General features: G+C 43.0%; 1 protein-coding gene across 1 annotated transcript in view; it reads right to left on the bottom strand.

The window, feature by feature from the left end:
* Window positions 1-22,318, bottom strand: part of LOC133015801 (protein sidekick-1-like) — a 197,228-nt gene that overhangs the window by 85,269 nt on the left and 89,641 nt on the right. The window contains exons 7-16 of the mRNA XM_061083076.1: window positions 18,919-19,021; window positions 15,619-15,794; window positions 12,513-12,596; window positions 10,458-10,652; window positions 8,001-8,117; window positions 7,668-7,835; window positions 7,141-7,243; window positions 6,854-7,027; window positions 2,375-2,511; window positions 62-209 (exon numbers count right to left, since the gene is read on the bottom strand). Coding sequence (XP_060939059.1) covers window positions 62-209; window positions 2,375-2,511; window positions 6,854-7,027; window positions 7,141-7,243; window positions 7,668-7,835; window positions 8,001-8,117; window positions 10,458-10,652; window positions 12,513-12,596; window positions 15,619-15,794; window positions 18,919-19,021 — 1,405 coding nt within the window. The remainder of the gene's footprint in view (window positions 1-61; window positions 210-2,374; window positions 2,512-6,853; window positions 7,028-7,140; window positions 7,244-7,667; window positions 7,836-8,000; window positions 8,118-10,457; window positions 10,653-12,512; window positions 12,597-15,618; window positions 15,795-18,918; window positions 19,022-22,318) is intronic.

Raw genomic sequence — 22,318 nt, 5'->3', positions numbered from 1 at the left:
GGGAGTGTGGCATCACGAGAAGTAAAGTATCGGTAATAGTGAGTCCGTGTTGCTCTCTTACCGTTGTGTCTCGGCGCTGTACTGACCCCGGCCCACTTGATTCACAGCACACAGTCTGAACTGATAGGTCCTGGCCGGTGTGAGCCCGCCCACCGACACCTGGGACACGGCGGGATCGACCTCCGATAGGTACACCTTCCACGGCGAGTCTAGACGGAGGGGACCAAAGATTAGGGGCTGATAATATCTGGCGGAGGCAGGACACACAGAGACAATCAGGACCCATGAATCAGAAGTAAAGAGCGGGAGGGACAGATAAAAGAGGAGAGAAAGGATGGAGGAAAGTTTAGATAGAAGAAGGGGATTAAGAAGGAAGCTGGTGTGTGTCTGTGCCAGCTTGTTGAAAACTTATCTTTCTTCTGAAGAGACAGTTACACTAGTGTCACAGCAGCAGCTACATGTCAGAATAAGAGAGAGGGCCGGTCCGACATTAAAATACACAACACATCTAATATATAACACAACCTCACACACACACACAATAGGTAGTAAACAGAACTCAATGCCTTGGTTCAGTCTTCACAGAAATCAACATTTAAACTCTTTCCCTTATCTCTCTCTCTTCATCCGTCCTTGTTTTGGTCTCTCGTTGCATTTTCTCTCTCGCGTCTCTCGAGTTCATACAATTTTTTTTTTTTTTTTTATCATTGTTTTGGAAAGTACCGTCTGAAGAGCAGCAGTTGAAATTGCGACAGCAGAGGACTTGAAGTCCTATTCATGCTTTCCCTCTAAACGTTATCAGGGTTATGGAAATTCTATGGTTTAGGTTTATTTTGTTGATTTCGTTTTTATTCTGTAGTAAAAAATTAAGGTTGAAAAAGTATTTTGTATTTGGACAGTAAGTGTTTGAAGCCTTCTCAAGAGACTGTTATGACTTGTATTTACATACAACAAATGTTTGATGACTTGAGCTGTTTTATGGTCGGAACTGTTTATGACGTGAATACAGTGAGACCTGTTGTGACTTAATCACCCATCAAAGGAAGGAGTGTATGTCTTCTTATCACCTTAGGAAACACATGTGAATCAGCTGTTGTGTTTAGATTCTTCTCCTTCCCCCACCTATGGAACCTGCCTGGATTGGTTCAAAGAGACAGCCCTCAGTCCTCCTATATAAGATCTGTGTTTTTGACTGTTCTGCATCTTCACTCTGAGACCCTTGCGGTTTCCCTGTGTTGATCCTTTCTGCAGAAAGCCCCTTATTAAATACACGTAGATAACTTTGTTTTTTCCAGCCTCTTGTATCTCCAGATTTCCATCACAATTCTCTTTCACTTGGAATATATTGTGTTATTTGTTTGTGGTCAGAGGAAGACACTTTTCTCTGTGGTAGTATTTGTAGCATCCAAGGTTGAGGTAGGAAGCCAGATCCATATTGTCTCTGTGAGGCAACACTCAGACTTTCCCTGAGACACAACAACGTTTTGTCGAGATGAGCCGAGGTTTAGACATATTTGTTCCATTAGAGCAGCAGCACATGAAGACTAATGGAATGTGGCCACTACAATCCTCCTTTCTGCTTTGTCAGGGCCGATTTGATGGCGATACACCTGTTCCCTTGTTAGCTCTCTGTACGGATCATCAGCCCGGGCTCCCTGATGCCTCCGGGATTGAGAATGAATACCTCCACCTCAAACACCATCCATCTCCAGATTAACTCTCACATCCAGCACAATCCCCCTTCACAATCAGAGCGGAGATTATTCAAAATGTCTAAACTATAATGCGTCATCGTTTCCCACTCGTCCCTCAGTCTCGAGCCAGGTGCTCGGCTGTGCACGTAATGTTTTCGCCGAACCACTCGTCCCTTTAGTTTACAGCCGGAGTGAGAGTGGCTCTGCAGCCGTCTCCCTCCTGTCTCTCTACCCTCCTCGGTCCCGCTCTCATCTTTCTCTCCCCACCTCTCCTTCTCTTTTGACAGAGAGCCAGCCTGCTGTTAAAACATCTGCCGTGGAGAGAGTGAGCGACAGAACGAGAGGGGGAGGCGTAACGAGGGAGGGAGGGATGGATGGATGGAGGGAGGGAAAATAAGAGTTTATTTATAGGGGAACCAGGATGAACATTTACACAGCAACACCATTCTCCATATGTCTGCCTCTTGTAAATGAGTGTGTGTCAGTGCCTGGTAGACAGCAAGTGTACAGCTGTTTGCCGCTTTGCTGCTCAGGGACTATAAGAATGAACACACACACACACACACACACACACACACACACACACACACACACACACACACACACACACACACACACACACACACACACACACACACACACACAGACACAGCCAAACACACACACACACAGATACGTACTGTTCTCCGATAGCTCCAGCAGGTAATACAGAAGAGGGGAGTTTCCATCGAAGGGGCGGAGCCAGGACAGGTGGACGGAGCGGGAGTCGGAGTCGTTGAGCCGGGCCGTCAGGGAGCGGGGGGAGTGAGGCAGCTCTCTGAGAACAGCCAACACAAGAACAACATCACATGAGCTCAACAGAATTCAGTGAATTCATCAGAACCGAGTCTTAAGAGGAAAAGTTGGGCATGTTTCGCCAAGAATTAGATGAAAGGAACGGCAGCAGCTGGTTAGCTTAGCATCGTACAAAGACAGGAAATGGGAGGAAACAGTCGAAAAAGAAACAAAGTCAAACCAATAGCTTCTCTACAGGTTTTAGTTAGGACGAAAGGAAGTGTTATATAATAATATTCCCATAGTTACGACTAACAACCAAAGGAATTCATTGAAAAACGTAAAACCTATTCATCTATTTCTCGGTTGCAACCAGTGGAGAAAGCAGAAAGAACAGTTCAAGCACACAACTCCCAATAAAACCACAACTAGTCATTTTCACACTTGATATACACTGTTTTTTGTACAGATTAAATCAAAAGTGGTGCATAACTTGTAAATTGTGCAAGTAGATGTATTTTTACTAGGGCTGTCAAAGTTAAAGCGTTAATCTATGAGATTATTGTGACCTAGATTAATGCGATAAAATATTTTAACGCAGTAAACGCAGCTTTGTTTACATCCGGTGTGCGGAAGAAAATTCAGCTCCTCGAGCAAGCTGCCAGCGTCGCGCTTCAAACACAGCCCGTCAAATGATAAGTCCCGTCTGAAAGCACAGCAAACTGCACAAGGACAGCAGGAAGAGTAGCTAGTTCAAGATGTTGCCACCCGGTGGAATTCTGCCTTGGAGATGATCAAACGGATCCAGCGATACAAGGGTCCGCTCGCTGCTACCCTGGCTCAGCGCTGGCTGAACTATATTTCTTTTATTTTGCCGTGTTTGTCTTATTTTGAAGGCCCACAGCAGGAACTTCTGGGGATTAGTGTAGCAGCGCACCCTTTATTATCTCAGAAGCAGATTCCCCCGGTCTGAGTGAGTTGTGTCGCTCTGTCTGTTAGTGTTTTAGTTAGTTTCTAATGGTTATTTTAGTGCATGAAACTGGTTTAGTAATATGCAACTTTTCTTTTGTAGATAACTGTGACTGTGTCCCGTTATATGTTACAGAAAATAAAGTTAAACTGTTTCACTAAGCCTGAGTCAAGTGAAGTGAATGAAGAACGCAGCAGTGCAAACAGAGACCGTCACACAGGCAACTCCACTCTTTCCGTCCTCTCATGTGCATTTTTTTAATCTTCCTCGAACTGTGTGTGTGTTTGTGCGCCTGTTCGTGTGTGTAGTCCTACTCTGCGCTGCTGAAGCGCCGCGCAACGCCAATAATATCACATACTTTTGCTGTTATCAGCCTGCAGTAAAAACCGCATTTAATCATTTTTGTCAAGCATATACTTACTTGTTGCTCCAACATTAACTGCAACAGCAGCTGCCTCATATGTGCTGAGGATCATACAGCTCACTTTACTTCTCCACTTCAATTATTAATTTAATGTCATCCATCTTCAAGAACTTCTCCGCTGTTCGCTCCGTTCAATGTCGGGTGTGGAGGGTAAATTACGTATTCTTCACTCAAGCCGATGTGGAGAATACGTATTCATAATGGTGTCTCAAATACACCTTCTTTTTTTTTTTTACCTTTTACTAATCTGGATGTTTCACTGAAGAAAGAAGCAGTGTTATTGTTTCCAAGGACACTGTTGTTTTAAAATATTTTTTTTTACACAATTTATCATACATGATATTTAACGACCTGGCTGCCACTTTATAGGTAGGTGTTATAGGCCTGAGTCTCTTCGAAAACACAGCATTGTGTAAAATACAGGCTGTCTGAAGTGATTACTCGTTAATTCATTAGATTTAGTCTTTAGAAGAAAAACAAACTTTTAATCGCGATTAATCGCGATTAATGAATTTCAAAATGTGAGATTAATTAGTTAATTTTTTTTTATCTATTGACAGCCCTAATTTTTACCTTTAGACCAAACCAGACCTGATTCCAGTCTTTTTCTCAAACTAGTTTCAGCTCTTGATTTATATTTCCGCTGCTGAAGTGAAGAAGTATCAATTTCTCATCTAACTCTCCACACGGAAGCAAATCACCATATTTTCCAATGTGTGAAACTAATATAAACTATAAACAAGTCTGTGAAAATGTGCCAAGACGTCTCATCAGACTGATATTTGTTGCCTGTGTTTTGCTTTTCTATTACATGTGTGTGGTCGAATAATGTTGGCACCGACGGTCCGGGACCAGTCCCAGTGGATGAATACCTTTTATATATATATCTGTGGTTTGCCTATTTTTTCTGCTGATATTTTTCCCCCTGTAGGTTTGCTGCACATATCTTACAACATCTATTAAAACCAAAATCCTCCAGACACTTGGCCGTCCCCCTGTGAACGCTTGTGCATCGCTGCCATGTTAATAACAAAGACAGCAACACAGATATATTCATGAAAGCAATACAGAGTGTCCAGACGTTTGATTAAACTGAATTTAGTGTCTCACTTCAAAAACAGTTGGCCTGAAGGAGGAGAGGAAAGGGAAAGCAGATATCAGGTTCTCTCTGGGTGAAGGTAATAATAAGAGTGGGGATAATAACAGAGCACATAAAAGATCAATATAAATATATTTACACTGAAATCTTGATGAAAAACGAGGTCCCTTGTGCCCATACTGGCTGCATCTCATATTCATAAGCTCATCAATTATTACTTATTAATTATTATAATCAATGATGTGTGAGTATCCAATCTGAGGGGTCTCCTCTTGACAGACCGCAGCCTCAAGTTTCATCAGAATATGATGCACTTAAAATGGGTCAACGCTTGTTTTTTTGTTGGCGCTGCTTTACATTTTTAATATTCATGTGTGTAACATGTCAGAAAATGAGGAAAACAGAGAGAGAGAGAGAGAGAGAGAGAGAGAGAGAGAGAGAGAGAGAGAGAGAGAGAGAGAGAGAGAGAGAGAGAGAGAGAGAGAGAGAGAGAGAGAGAGAGAGAGCGAAGAGGAAGAAGCAAGTTCGGTGAGTGAGGCAGAGAGGGAGCGAGGGGAAATGAGAATGATGTTTTCTTCAGCAAACGCACACACAAACACACACAGACACACACACTCACAAACACATGGGTGGGTCTTGTGGGAGCTGAACCAATAACCTGCTGGTAATTAGTCTGTCTCCTCAGACGCCGGCGTCTGTTACCCTCTGTGACCCGTTGATACTGAGCTAACGAGAATGTCAGTCACACGCATTCGCACACACACACACACACACACACACACACACACACACACACACACACACACACACACACACACACACACACACACACACACACACACACACACACACACACAGTCGTACAGGAAGCCCTTCGTTCCCCCACATATTTTCCACGGAGCCCTAATCAGAGATCCGCTCCCTCCCTCAGAGTTTGACACATGCAACCTCTCGTCGTTCTATAATTTATAAGGATTCAGACTCATGTTCTCTCTCTCACGCAGCCTGCAACTGCATTAATGTATCATAAGTGCCTTTTTATATAAGTATATTGTTCGAGTGCACATTTATTGACACATGCCACCACCTGACTCTCCTGTCACAGCGGCTGTGTGACGTCTGAGGAGAGGCTGCTCTCTCACACTCACCATGTGGATGCTTCATGAACAAGTTTCACACTTTAAAGATCGAACCCGGTTGTGACTGCGTGCACAGGTCACCTGATCGCAGATATGACCTTACACTACGTCTATTAATAACTCACATTCAATCGCCACATTCCCACACTTTGTAGTTTTAATTGCTTTGACAAGTCTTTGGGCGAGAGAGCGTCTGCTCACTGATAGAATGTGGTTATTATTGGATTTTTTTTCATTAGGCTACAGTGAAATAATCTGACAGTAACACTTGCAATGCAATGTGCCAAATTACCTATCTGCAGCTTTTCCTAAATTACGTTCTGCAGAGTCAATCCCTTTTTTGTTATTTTAACGCTCGACCCCATCGAGTCCTCTCTGCCAATCACAGCTGTGATTTCAATCACTCAGATCGCTCGCTGGGGATTGGTTGATTTCCTTCTTGATTGCTGTGCAAAAAGTCAAAGTGATTTTTGTGTCCAATCAAAAGGAAAGAATAATATCTCCCTTTGTATTTTTGGATGAAAGTCTGCTCTGTATTTGATTCTATGTCATCAATACTGATGGAAATGTAAAGCACAGGATTATGTAGAGAAGAAGAAGCAGAATAAGAGTTGGATGAGACTGGTTAATATGCATCAGTGGTTAGCTTATCTTAGCATAAAGAGTGGAAACCATAGAGCGTGTAACGTGTTTCAGGCAGAAATGACAATGGACACTTAGCTCCCGACATCTTCCAGGATTCTTTGCACTCACATGACTTCCAGGCGCGCAGAGTGAGAATCGTTGCCGGCCTGTGATGTCACCGTGCAGGTGTAGTCCCCGATGTCACCTGACCACGTCTGGCCAATCGTGAGAGAGCCCTGGCGCACAGCGACACGGGCGCCACTGGTCGGAGGGACTGGTGTACCGCCACGATCCCACTTGAAGCTACGACAGGGAAGTAAACAAGTTCTTTATACTCAATGCATCCACTGCACATGACACATAGAGAATCAGGTGTTCATAGGATGAGTATTCATGTAATAAAGATTAAAAGTGACCTGATATTGACTCTGGGGTCATATGTGGCGTTACAGTCCAGGACAGCAGTGGTTCCCTTGATCACACGCTTGTCTGTCGGAGGCACAGAGATGATTGTGCGTCCTGAAAATGACCAAAGAGAAAGAGTTAAAAAGAGGTGGGATAAATTTAAGTTTGAAATTGATTAGTTTGATATTCTCCTCTGGTTTTAACTCAATATGTGCGCATTTAAATATCTGCTGCTCCAGAGTAATTCGACAGTCTTTCATCTGAAGCTGTCAGGATGTAAATACAAACACAAGGCAATCGATAAGTTTACCATAAGTTTATCAATCATCCCTTCACTCGACCAATCAGATGATTATTTCACCATTGCACTGGTCCACCGCATCAATAACCAATCCCAGGGCGGCTCACTAGCCTCGGCTAATGCGATTGGACAGCTTCTGATAAATTACTGTTCCACGACTTCTGTTTGAGTCTGTTTAGTAAATGTATATCGAGCAGTTTAGTGTATTTGTTTATCCGTGAGCATCGTGAGTCTTACGCCACACGGTGAGCGCCCCCGTGTGGTTGATGCTGCCCTCGGAGTTGGAGGCGGTGCAGGTGTATTCTCCCGAGTCCTGGAAGCTGACTGGCTGAATCTGCAGCCCCCCCGACTGCAGCTGCGTGAACCTGGGAACCTGCACCGAGCCGCTGGCCAGGACCTGCAATCCTACAGAGAGAGAGAGAGAGAGAGAGAGAGGGAGGGAATTATAAAAACAGCCTTGAGGTGGAGGAGAGTAATTAAGACATTAGGCGTGTTTTTAATTACAAACACAGGATGTTAATCAGAGTCGGTGTTCACAGCGTGTCTCACGGAGCGGCTGCTGTCCGTTACCTTTCCTCCAGGTGATGGCAGGTTTCGGAGCGCCGCTCGCCTGGCAGCTGAACAACGCCGTGTTGCCATCGGTTACTGTTTGGTCGAATGGGGGAGAAGTGAATGTGGGGGCCACGCCTGAAACGCAAAAGTGAGAGAGCGTGAGAGGAGAAGAAGAGACGGTTGAGGAAGAAGAGAAGAAGTTGATTATGAGGGAGAAGACAGAAGAATGGAGATCATGTCCTCTGTGATCAATGAGGGTTTTATTCGTTATTTGATAGAACATGTTTGTGCATAAATGTGGAAGGTGGAGGTGGGAAAGCTCCATGGAGACTTTTTAATTATAATCAAGCGCTCACTAAACACAATGTGACAAAAGAGACAAATATAACTTTAATTAAGCAGCTGAAACATGAAGAAAACTGTCGAGTGAAGTCAGAACATTGAACTTGTTTTTTAGAATGTGAAAAAAAAGCCATGTTTTATTTTCGTGCTGCCCAGAAAAACCCACTTTCTAAAACAAACAGCATAGTAGGTGTTTGGTTTTCTAATTAAATTGTTTCTGACTCTTTGACCTGCAGCCTCTCATTCCTGTCAGCAACAAATGTCTGTTTCCAGGTTTGCAGAGAGTTCAGTAGATAAATGAAATTGTCCATTTCGAACAATACAAATTATTATAATCAGCACATTCTCGGATAATTCATTCAAAGTTCGATTTGGTTTTAAAGCGAGACGCCAAGAATTCATTGACGATGAGGATTTCCTGGTTTACTGGATGGGAAACGGCATATTTTGGTCCCTTGGTCTTTAGGAAACTATGATGTGTGTTTTCTGACGCCCTAAAGACCAAATGATCAACTGGATAATTGAAAAAAATCACCTGGAAACTGATAATGAAATGCATTGATTATTCTTTGTCGTTGCAGCCCTAAAAAGAACTAGAGCGTGAATCAGCTCATATAAAGAAGCTGACACCGACAAACAAGGGAGAAGAAAAGCAAGTTCAGTCGAAGCGTTAACTCAGACAAATGAGAAACAAAGTGAAGGAGGAGAGATGGAATCAAGACAGGGAGGAATTAGCAGGTATCGTATATTTTGAGCAGCCGAGAGGTGTCGATGATGGTGAAGTTGATGCTGAAGGAAGAATTCTCCGCGGACCCAGAACTTGCTTGTACAGTAAAAGTTTTATAACAAAGCTCACAGATCAGGACGGACTCTAGAAGTCCGGAGACATCCACCTTTTTAGGAGTCGAGCTCACATTATATAGAGAGGTTGCGACCCAAGGCAACACAAACGTCCCAAATCTGCAGGACATAACTGCATGTGTCTAAGCATATAATGTAAATGAAATAGTGTATTCATAAAGACATGCCTCATCTCTAATGATGATGTCCCATGTTCTATACTCATCCATTAACAGGTCAGTGATCATTTCCCTAGAGGAGAGAACTAACTAAAAATACAAGGAGGAGTTACTGAGAATCTTAAGATGAGGGCTGCTTACTTAAACATGTGATTCTGGTTCATACCCAGGTTACAGGGATCTATTGAGCTGAATTTACCACACAGGGTCTATAATAACAGTGCTGCTGCAGGTGTGTGTATTGATTAGGGTTGCAAAGGGGCGGAAAGTTTCCGGTAAATTTCCGGCAACTTTCCGGCAACTTTCCACGGGAATATTAAGCTCGGGAATTTGGGGAATTTTGAAAAAAAAAAAAAACTATGCAAATTAAACGCTGAGCAATAAAAACACCATTAAAAACTCTATTTTAAAGATGTATGGAATGCAGCACACGCTGCACGTTGAGTTTCAACCCTCCACTGTGCATTCTTCCATCACATGCACAGATAACTCCCAGCATCCTTCACTCTACAGCAGGGCTATTGAGGCCTGCTGTAGTGTGCAGGACTCGTCAGGTAAGTTTCAATGATATTACTGTGGAAAATATATGAGCATGCTGATTGAGGATTGTTCATCTGTTCATCTAGCCTATTTCCATACATTTATCCATCAATTGCAAAATATTTTTACAGACGATTCCAATTGTTTGGCTAACTATTTATATCTCTGGCATTGCATTAGTGTTTTTTTACAAACTTTTTTCTCATCTTATTCTACAGAACAATGCCACGTGCACTCTCTCATGTGTGGAGACACTTCACCCCATCCAATGTAGAAGGAAAGGCTGTGTTCATTTGCAAATACTGTGCAAAGACCTATGTTAAGAATGACACAAAGATGCAGAAGCATATAGTCAAGTGCCCAAAGTTTCCTCAGGGCTCAAATCAGCCTATGACAAAACAAAATGTTTATATTTATGTCTGTATATGACAAGGTAAATACAGTTAGTATAAATTACCCACAACATTTCCAGTTTATTCCCGTTAATTCCCATGGAAAGTTTCCAACTTTGAATATTCCCGGAAATTTGCAACCCAAGTATTGATGTGTGATTGGTTGTGTGGGACGGACTCACTGGAGACGAGCAGCTGAGTGTGAGTCTGCGTCTCTCCTGCAGCGCTGCGGGCGAAGCACTGGTAGATCCCTCCGTCTCCCGGCTGCACCCGGCGCACCGTCAGCCCGGCCGCCGCCGTGACCTTGTACCTGGGGTTCGCCAGTTTGGAGAGAGGCACGGCGTCCTTGTACCACTCTATCCGGGGCTGGGGAACACCTACGCATGGGAAAAACAACACAAAGAGGGAGAATAACGTCAGCTTTTCCCTTAATAACAAACCAGCTGACCTCAGTGCCGAGCCGATCGTTCAAACTCCCACAAAAAACAGCCTCACACACGCTTTCCTTCACGGTTCTCCACTCGCCCTATAAATATGCATGCGGGCATAATGACTGCTAATAATATATTGATCAGAGGAGGTGGGTGGGAGGGTAAGGGTGGCAGGAGGGGCCAAAAAACAATCTGAATAAAAGATGGGGGACAGAGCAGCACATTGAATATCTACAGAATCAGCAGCCACCTGTCTGACATGCCAGATGTGACAGGCAGGGGGCGCGTGCAATTGCTCTGTTTCAACCTCCGAGTGTGTGTGTGTGTGTGTGTGTGTGTGTGTGTGTGTGTTTGTGTGTGCGTGTGTGAACGAGTGGGAGTTTGAGGGAGAGATGAATTTCGCACTTTTTCCTCCATCTGTTGGTGTCAAGCTTTTCACCGACACGTGTGAAATATTCTCCCGACCCCCTCCTCGTCTCTCTCTCTCTCACTCCGTCACTCCACGCTCGATCTGTCTCTTCTCCTTTCCCTCGTTCCTCCTCCCGGCCTCCATCCCTCTCTCTCCGTACCCTCAGGCCGCCGCTATTTAATTACACTGCCACTGTATCAGATTACTGAGGAGGGACATCAACTCGCTCCCAGTGGGTGTCAGAAAAGAGAGGCAGCATGTTGCCGGGTTTTTTTGAGTCCATCTCGGCTCAAAACTGTGTTTTCGTGTAATCCATTTAAAAACAAGAGTCATGAACAAGAGCAATTTTCAGGCTTGGTTTCAGCATGTTAATCTGCTCACTGCTCAAGAAGCCTTCGAACCAGATATACACTTCCTGAATAACTTCAAACCTCAGCATAATGTGATTTGAACGGAGTCACCTTGACGAAGCCGGAGAGAGAACTCCCGGCGTCCGTGACAAACTTTCTCACGTTCGCTGCACAGACGCCGCCGACGAGTGGGCGGAGTTATGAATTCATCGTGTGAGGAGTCGCCACAATCAGTTCAATGAGCCGTCTGACTTTTAACAGCAGCAGGGTATAACCACCCCCCCCTCCCCTCAGCTTTTCATCATCAACACTGTGAAAAACTTTGAGGAGACGCCGTCCTAATGTGTGTCCATCTGTACAATTCATTTTGTCTCAGCCTGTTCTCAAGTTCCCAGGGAAACCAACCAGAGGAGGACACACAACTATGCACTTGTACAACTTTAACATCCACAGTAGAAGCAGTGGATACAAATCTTTGCTGAATTCTGCCTGCCTGCATATGATGTTAAAATTGTTAAGGATGTTTTTAACGTGCCTCCAACGCTGGCAGGATTTTTCTCCTGAAGAGGGTGGAACAAGAGGATGTCATTAAAAAGACCACCTGTCAAATCTCATAATCCTATTTGATCTATTTGTGGGATGTTACAGTTTTGTAATTGCACCACAAAGATCTGATTTTCTTTTTTCTCTCCATTGCAGAAAAGGTTTGAGTCAAGTTTAAGACACAAGATGAATTATGTGCGTCTTTTTCCATTTGCACTTAATTGTTTAATTTGATTGATTTGTTAACTTTTCCAACTTAGCGAAGAATTAACTTTATTTTTTTGCAACATTTCGATATTTGCTTTTAATTCCATGTGCAATTTGAATCATTGAAAAGGGGATGGGAACACAGACTGCCATATTTTCTCCTCTCCCTCTAGTGAGGAGCAACCTAGTTAATTTTAAACACACTGAGACACACAAACACACACACACACACACACACACAGACACACACACACACACACACACACACACACACACACACACACACACACAGTATACCTGTAGCGAGGCAGGGGATGTCTACGCTCCGGTCCAGCTCAGCAAAGATCTTCCTCTTGGGCTGGGCGCTCAGAGAAGGCGGTTCTGTTTGAACACAACATTCAAAGCGTGAGAATAAAGCAGTGAAATATAGAAGAAAAAACACTCAATAAATGTATAGAATAACTTCTCAGAAAAAAACAACAAACAGCAACAGTCTCTTTCCTGGGAGCAACATGTCGGAACTTCTAATAACAAGGACCAGGAAACACGTTTAATCATTAAACATCTGGGGCGAAAGAATCTCAGAAGAAGAACTGGGAGGATTCATTCTGCAGCAGAGGAGTCAGCACTGCAAAATAACAATGGGTCCCCCCCCCCCTTTGGCCCTGGGTATCCTCAGTGTCTCTGGGGGATGGGGGGGGGTTCTCTGTCTGTGTGTCCTGTGAAATGACTTTCACAAAAACACACATTCCCTGGATTTGAATGCGAGTATTTGCCTTTTGGTGTCTCCCTCTTCTGCTACATGTGATATCAGAGTTACCTCCTCCTCCAAACAATTGTTAATATTTAGTGAGAGATATTGAGAGGGTGGAGAGGGTGGAGAGAGGGGGGGGTGGAAAGGGTGACACAGCAGCTAATTCATTTTCAGTCTGGCATCTCTGGAAAAAGTGGCTCCCTACAGAACTGGCACCTGTTTGCCTGAAAAATGACTTTGAGGAAAATGAAATGTCCAGTGAACGCTCTAAATAATGAATGTGCAAACTGGGTTTTCACAAAGATGGAATTCTTACTGAAAGAAAAGACGTGTTTTTAATAGAAGTTTCACCTCTGTGCCCTTTTCCTCTCCACACGTGTAACAAGAAGAACCATGCAATAATAATGTTTCTGACACAACGTTGTAATTTTAATGCCGCTTCATTTTAAATGGTTTTGTTTTTGTTTCAAGCCGGAGTTTGTGTTCTGTGGTTTCAAGGTTATGAATCCGTGGAGATGAGTCCTGCAGACTGAAGACTACATGGTTTGGAGAGAGAAGGCAAAGGCAAAGTAAAAACCAGAGCATATCAGTAAGAGTTCCATTTGCTTTGTGGAGTCCTGCCCCATGAATTAAAACAATTTGAATGGATAAGTTAGAATTGGATTCACACTAACTGGACCTCTACATCTTTGCTCCTTAGCGATTATCTTTCAGTCTTGTTCAGAGCTTTCTCCGGTCGGGAATGTCTTGCCAAGCCTTGGAAAAGGTAGATTCAATGTGGTGAGGGCAAGGTTTAGGGTTAGGCAATAAAAAATCAAATTGGTTGAGGTTAGGATTGAAAGCCCTGAACCGATTTTAAAGAGTTGAGTTGCAGCTAAATTCAAGTAATTAAAAAAGTTAAGAGAAAATATTATAAAGTAGTTTTTTTTGGGTAAGAACCTTATCTTGCTGTAAATAAAGGGTTTTATATTAAAGGTTCAGGTTAGAATTTGTGAAAACATTTTGGTTGTGGTTCAGGATTAGGGTAATGGTTTGGTTATTGCATTTAGTTGTGATGTTTCAGGCTCTTATGACTATGAGTGTTATCAAAACTCTGGAATGACAAGAATGTGTTGGATTGTGTGTTTGTGTGCATGAGGACAGCAGCTCTTCAGACTCTCATGTCCCTGCAACATTTATTCTACTTGTCTACAAGTTCTTTTACAGTTTGCTGCCAACTTTTAAACCCACATGTATTCCCATCTCCTATCTCCATGTGCACGGTGGAGAGTGTTTTCTTTTTGACAAGAGAAGGAGAAGGCGCTGAGCGGAGGACAGGAAAACAAGAGATGAATAACAGCCATGTGGCATGACACCGATAACACAGAGACGTTAATCCCCTTCAGTCAGGTGAGTGCGAGGACCTAGACGCACAAATACAACAACACACATTCCGCAGCGTTTGGGTGGTTGTGTTTGGAGATTTGAGTTTTCCTGGATATTCTGCTCCCCGGCTGCAAAACAAAGATGGAGAGCAACAACAGATATATTGTTTTCTTTTTGGGGTGCAACGGTAGTCGTCTGTGGGGGGTGCAGGCACGAGCACGCGGTGTCATACATATTCCGATTAGCAGATCAAGCCAAAAAAAGAAATGAAATTGAATAATGAATGCCTTTGAAGCTCTTCCTTTCTTTTACACAGACACATACACTATTCTGTTTAGGAATCTGGTTCCCTGCATCAAGGTCTGTTGAGCCCACAGCAGAAAGCACATCAGCACCAACGTGTTCATTAGCTCCTCTGATACATGTATGAATGCAGGCCTGAGCCGTCCTGTTGGCCTAATGAAGGAAGATCACGTAGAGAGAAGGGAGGACAAAGAAAGAGAGTGGTAGAGAGTGAGGAGGGAACAAAAAGAAAGCGGAGTATCAATATTTAGGGGCCATTCTTTTCTGAGAATTTCACAGGCACGGGTAGTTTGCTCCGACGCTCAGAGAAGATCAAGAAGACGCTGACGAACTGGAAGAGGAAAGTTTCACTTCATCAATCAGACGCTCCCTCCCTCCCTCCCTCCCTCCCTGCCTGCCTACATGTATGTTGTTTTCTATTTACACACACATATCAAGGGGCTGGAGGGGTTTGAGTGTCGTCTTATTGATTTGCGTCTCCAGGGAGAAAAAAACTCATTGAGCTGCCGGCGCCGAACCAGCATGTGTGTGTCCGTGGTGTTGTGTTGTGTTGTGATTAAGCGTGTGAGTGTGTGTTGTGTGATCACACGTGGGCCAGTTCGTGTGCACCTGAACGCAACAGTTGTTTCTGACAGGGACGGACGGTTTATTGGTGAATGTGGACAACGGACTCGGCTCGGGGGGGGCCTGCTGCTGACAGCCAGCGCCCGAGGTTCTCACAGTCACACATCCCGGAGAAAAGGAAAAGAATAAATGGAGGAATAAACAGAAAGCAACTGTGCCTGGAGCAGAAAACATGTACAAGGAAAATACAAGAGCGGGTTTAAAACGTGGATTAATGGAAACTGTTTACACCATTTGTCCTGATGGGTCGGGTCTACCCAGGATAATCATGTTAGGTGTGTGTGTGTGTGTGTGTGTGTGTGAGTGTGTGTGTGTGTGTATGTGTGTGTGTGTGTGATTGATTGGCATGTTCCTCACCTATCACAGTGAGGTGTGCCCTTGCCTCCGCAGGTTTGGCAGTGCTGTTACTAAGCAACGCTTCACAAACATATAGCCCAGTGTCAGAAGACGAGGGAGCAGGAAAAACGAGCCGACGCCCACTGGTCAGCCGACGCCCATCCCGTTTCCATGACACCACGAGGCTGTCCACCGGCCTGAGAGGAAGAGGAGAGGAGGAAGGAGGAGGAGAGAAGAGAACAGATGAGAGGAGAAGAGAGAAGTGTGGACAATCGCACGAAAGGCAAAAGAGTGACAGAAGGCAATTACAACATATTAAATCCATCAGTTTACGTGTCAATGAGGCAGGAAATGAATGATGACAGTGAGCACATCAGAGCCGTCAGCTCCACTCAGCATGAAGGAGCTTCACTCAGCTACTGGGGACGTTGAGGAAAGGGACATTCATGAAAAATGAAATTCTGTTTTTGGATAAAACAACAGAGAAACAATTCTTTTGAGACTCTGTGTTTGAGAGAAAATAGCATTAATAAAGCAAAACCTCCTTTCAATTGAAGCTCAATGTCTTTGGTGCATTTTCATGAAATAATCAAATTCTTAAAAGGAATCTGCATTAAAATGTTCAACTGACTTACAAGGAAAACAGAGGATTAGGTCATAATCAGCAGCTGGAACTCTCTTCCAGATGTGTTCTCTTCATGCCAACATAGGCTTTACTTCAATTAAAGGATTTGTCTGCAAAAACGGAAATTAAACCAAAATCTAGAGGCGTAAACATCAATCTCTAAATGTCTCTGTGGCTGTGGGTCAGGGGTAGAGTGGGTCGTCCACTAACCAGAGGGTCTGGGGTTCGATCCCCGGTTCCTACATTCCCCATGTCCATATAAGCATATAACTGCCCAGTATGAATATGTCTATTTCTGAATACATATTTTATTATATTATCATTATGATGGTTATTATTTTTGTTGTTATTATTATTATCACAATTGATTTAAGCTCAGTTCAACTTATTTAAAGCTCAATACTATAAAGTCAGACTTTCATTTGGACACAGTTCAGTGATCCCCGGCTCCTACATTCCCCATATCGATATAAGCCTCAAACTGCCAGGTATGAATGTGCCGGTCTATTCCTGAAAAAAAATTTTTATTATATTATTATTATTATGATTATTAGTTTTGTGTGAATTAAGCTCAGTTCAACTGATATAAATCTAAATACTATAAAGTCAGAGTTGCATGAGGACACAGTTCAGAGATCTCGAGCTGCTTCCTCCCTCAGATGAAACACCTGGAGGTAAAAACAAAGTAGAATGGAAAAACTTTTTAAATTCACTGCGAGGCAGATATGTCAGAATTTTAACTTGCTTACTCAGCGGATCCCGTCCACAACAAAAGACTCTGAGAGTGGAAAACAGATCTGGAGCTCTTGATATCAGGCCTACTGGCGCTGCCTGTTTTAACTCAGACTTCTAATTATTTTTAGTTCTTTTACCAGGACGGCACTGGTGCATCAGACTGGAAGACTTGATGGTTAATGGATCTGGAGAGGAGATTTGATTTCTCACTCCACATTCTTCCAAAACTCCTGTGGTGAAGTTTGTCTCTTCCATTTGTTCTAAGGCTACAGAATTATCTCTGTGGACTATTCTTCAGCGGCTGCCTGTCTGATATCAGAACTGCTCCCTGAGGAAAGGATCGTCCCTGGTAGAAGAAATACAGGAGACGCTGGGCTGATTTGTCTGCAGCTGTCAAACCAGTGCAGCAGCTTTACAAAGACCAAATGATTCGCTGTTGAATGGAAAAAAAGGAGACAGCTCTCATGTTTCTCTCTTTACCTTAAGTGCTGCCCACTGGCCAAGTGCTCAGAGAGAAACAAAGGGACTTCTGCTCCTAGTGAACTATCGGCCTGATGAACTCGGTCTAAATAACTCACACTAACACAAGAGCAGAGCTTCTGCAGGTTTAAACGAGTCAAGTAGGAAACGTATGAAGGAATATCAGAGTCTACAAATTCTATATTACTTCACCATATCACCATAATTGAAGATAAGGTGTATTTGCTGAGTGGAGAATAAACCTTAATATGCTAGGTTATCTCACAAACTGCAGAGACAGTTGGTTTTCAGGGTCTTTCTCTGTCCTGCAGGACCCGAGTGGTTTTAGTTTATCAGTTATGTATTCGTCTTATTGGTTTAACAACAAATGGTAAAAGGTGTATTTGTATATAGAGCTTTATATCATTCAAAGGTTTACAGTGCAGTGTTTTGTCATTCATCCATTCACACACACATTCATTCAGTGTTTCTATGGACAGAAACTATTCTGTGACAGTGGAAAAGATGTCAGAGGCATATTGATGTTCATTTCTGCCCAGTTTGATAATCTACATCATCGAGAAAGAACTACAACACACAGAGTCAACACAAACCTTACATGCCACCAAGACATTTCACTTTAACATAAAATACAAACTAATTTGACATACGATGGCAATAGCCTCACATGAAATTAAAATAATTTAGACTTTTAAAGACTAAAATAGTTTTTTAGTCAAGAAGATTCAGAGTAATTATCCTCCTGGCTGCGTGTATCTGTTCAAAGCAAGTGTTTTAATTCACAATGAATCATAACAAACAATAGCAAGTGCTACAATTACACATAACCATGCTGCATTCACGTCAACTCTATGACTAATATATACAAATAAGAGTCTGTTCCCAAAGACAAGTAACAGAGGGATGAGTGGAAACTGATATAGTTTCTATAAACAACTCTTTTCCAGTATAAACACGTTTTTCCTCATGAGCCAAAGAGTCCTGACGACATTTCTAAGATCCAAGTTAAAGTGTGGAAAAGAGTTAGAAGGTGCACAATGAATTGAGTGTGTGTGTGTGTGTGTGTGTGTGTGTGTGTGTGTGTGTGTGTGTGTGTGTGCAAACAGTATTTGGCATGAGCCTGAGTAAATGTGTGGGTGTGTTTAGCTTCTCTGCTGATGTCAGATGGGACGACTTCTGTTTAAGTTAACTTGGTTCTCGTGTGTGTGTGTGTGTGTGTGTGTGTGTGTGTATATGTGTGTGTGTGTGTGTGCAAGTGCATTTGTGCCAGTGTGTCTATACACTAATTCTGGTGGAAGAGAAATGCTGAGCAATGGGTTTATGTGGTGTCCTCTAATTGTCCTGGAAGAAAACAGGGCTGTCGAGTGAGAAAAGAATTATTCAATGCTTGTGTGTTTATGTGAGTGAGCTGTGTGTATGTGTGTGTGTGTGTGTGTGTGTGTGTGTGTGTGTGTGTGTGCGTGTGCATAAAATAAATTTACCTGGCATTAGCAATGCACTCCAGTGTAGCCTCACTCCCGGCCACCACTGTTGTGTCTTTAGGTCCAATCACAATCGCTGGAGCCAAAAGCTCTGACTCAGGATCTGTGACAGAGAGAGAAAATATGAGAGGTAGTTTAGCTCATAAATCACACTCGTGCACACACAGCAGCACAATCTGGAACTCAGTCCATAATAGTCGCACAAACACACACACAAACACACACACAGTTGCTGTACCTTTTCCTGTGTGCACAATCTTACCCTCGACTATTCATCATGATACTTTTTCGAGCAGACACCATCACAGTGTCCACAGTGAAAACACATTTAGCTCGATTTGAACCCTGAGCCGTTTCTCTGACTAATTTTAGAACCGAGCCAAACGTTAAACAAGCGGTTCTGCGGGACAATGGGATGGATTTCTGCCATGTGAGAAATGTTATTCGGGAGTCTCTCAGGATTCAGTCTCCACAGATCTGATACAAACTGCACTGAGCTTTGTTTTAATATCATTGAAGCAGCGTTTCACACGTTGTGGCTCAAAGCGTCGCCTGGACTGAGCCGGTGCTGTGACGCAGATAAACTGAACCTTGCTGCAAAACAGACGGAGCAAATCGTCTGCACCCCCCAGCCATCTGTGGGTCAATACTCCCTTTGTTTGTGTCTTTCACTTCAAAGCAGAATTGTACCAAGTAACAAGTTTTTTTTCCTTTTGTCAGCGTTTTTCATGGAGGATGCGGCCGGTGAGTGTTCTGGAATCATGAGGACAAAAACTACACAGATCAGATCCCTGACTGATATGAATATGAACACAACGTACAAGTGTGAGTCTGGCTTGACACAAACTAATTCACACAATGGAAATATCAGGATTTCACTAAGATCCATTTAAGAGTGTTTAAGACTATATAAATATTTACTATTATATCAAATCTTCAAATCTTACATCAGTATTTCCCAGTACAATAAAATCATACCTCCAAATGATAAAAAATAATGAAATGACTGCGATCTAAAGATAATTTACTCATTTTAAGTTGTTTTTAAAATCAACATATGGCAGTTGCATGACAAAGACCTTTCCAGCAGCAATGGGAAGTTGACTATGTTTGCAAAGGTCTGAGTAACTTCTGATTGAACTGAATAACTTCCTGACGCACAACTCCCACTTTTACTTTATGCATATGTATTATTTCTGCTGACAGGCAAGAGAAAGTATTTTAAGAATTTTGTTTAGGAACAATTCAAAAAGTTGCAGTGGTTTTTATCAAGGCTACGGAGTTGAATGCTTTTACTTTGAAAAAGAAATGAAGAAATGTACCTACAGTGTCATAATGGTGTTTTGTATGTGAGGAGTTTGGCATAAGTGGAGTAGAATTACAGACTATTACAGAATGATGGTTCGTGTAATTCTTCCTTATAAACATAATCATTCTTTGTCTGAAGCACACAACCCAGCATGGTGTATAATAATGTATTAGAGGCCGTGTGTGTGTGTGTCAAAAGATTTACGAGCTAAAAGGTGCATTAAAGAGATTTGTAGTGTGTGCGCGCAAGATTATGATTGTGTGTTTGCAAAGGATTTATGAAATGATATGACCCTTTCACAAGAAAAGCATACACGTGTAATGTGTGACAAAAGTGTAAAAACAGAAGCACGTTCCAATTAAATAGTAGATAGAGTTGTTTTTATACTTCGTCAAGGCGTCATTTGACAGTTATGTTCGTGCACGTGTGTGAACATCGTTGAGTTTCTCATGCATTCGAGATGAATATGTAGATTTCCAATGAGGGAGGAGTGGAGAGTACACATTAACAGGATCGCTCTGATAGGAGGTGGGATGTGAAGAGAAGAAATGGAGGGGGTGGGGGGGGGGTAAGGAGCAGCTTTGATCTCTCCTTTGAAGGGAAGGAAGAAAAGGTGGTAATTGACTGTGCTCTTTATTCCTCTTTCTCTCCATCATCTCTTTTTATATCAGCGAGAAAGAGCAGAAAAGTCACATCGCACTGTCACACGGAGGAAGACGTGCGGGAACAGTGAGACAGGTAAATGACAGCACACACACACACACACAGAGACACACACACGTACATATACCTTTAGTTCTGTCTCTGTGAGGACACTCATTGACATAAGACACACACACACACAACTCAAACTGGTCCTTACAAAAAGAGAAGTGCAAGTACACACTCTCCCACTCAACTGTCTCGACAGAAGTGAAGTAATTTATGGAAAACAGAAAAAGGAACAGGAAGTAATAGTCAAAGTCTTTATAACTTTCACGTCCTCTTGCTCAATTAAACAGACAGACAGACAGACACACACACACACACACACACACACACACACACACACACACACACACACACACACACACACACTTCCAGAGGAGTTGTCATTGACTTCCATCTATTGTGGACAGCCTAACCAAAGCCTAACCAGGACCTCAGAAATTAGATTTTGCCTCATTAGGACCAGTATTTGGTCCCCATGAGGTCTACTGCTCCTGATAAGATCAGTGTTTATGCTGTAAAAGATGCAAAAGAGGTAACAAAACAAGTTCAGGCACACACACACACACACACACACACACACACACACACACACACACACACACACACACACACACACACACACACACACACACACACACACACACACACACACACACACACGGTACAAGGTAAGAACTAATGATGGGTGGCAGTGGAGGGTACAGGACAGACTGGGAGACACGCAGAGAAAGAAGAGGAGCATAGAGTGTACGTTTGTCGTCCACTGTTGGGAGCAAAGGTCAGACAGGAACCAGTAGATAATGAGTCCAACCTGTTAACTTGGGCTGAGTGTCTGAGGGGAGCAGAGCGGAGAACACCGGAGTGACAAAGGAGAACATGGAGGAAAGAGAAAAGGACTCAGAAGAGGGAAATCAGGTTTATATGCAGATAAGGAATGTGGAGAGGGGACCGTGCAGATGGTCTTCTTCCTCTTCTTCTTCTTCTGGAGTGACAGACACGATAGTGGAAGTCGAGGGGAAAGCAAAACGCCATATGGTTGTGTGATCCGCGCTATTCTCTCTCTCTGTCAGTGCCTGTTACATCCTTTTCTTTCCTCAGAGGGGAATCTCCAACATTTCATTTTCATCTGTATCTCACGTCCCCTCCTGCTCGTGTTCCCTATCATCCACTTAGCTCCTCCTCTCTGTTGTCAGGGATTAATTCATTAATCTTCCTCAATTTACACAAGGAGAAACATTCAAACTGACAGAGAGAGTTAATGTGTGTGTGTGTGTGTGTGTGTGTGTGTGTGTGTGTGTGTGTGTGTGTGTGTGTGTGTGTGTGTGTGTGAGTGTGTGTGTGTGTGTGTGTGTGTGTGTGTGTGTGTGTGTGTGTGTGTGT

This window comes from Limanda limanda, chromosome 2 (genome assembly GCF_963576545.1).
Source record: "Limanda limanda chromosome 2, fLimLim1.1, whole genome shotgun sequence".
NCBI lineage: Eukaryota > Metazoa > Chordata > Actinopteri > Pleuronectiformes > Pleuronectidae > Limanda > Limanda limanda.
Note: the sequence above shows the minus strand (reverse complement) of the source record. Positions and strands in the feature narration are given on the sequence as shown.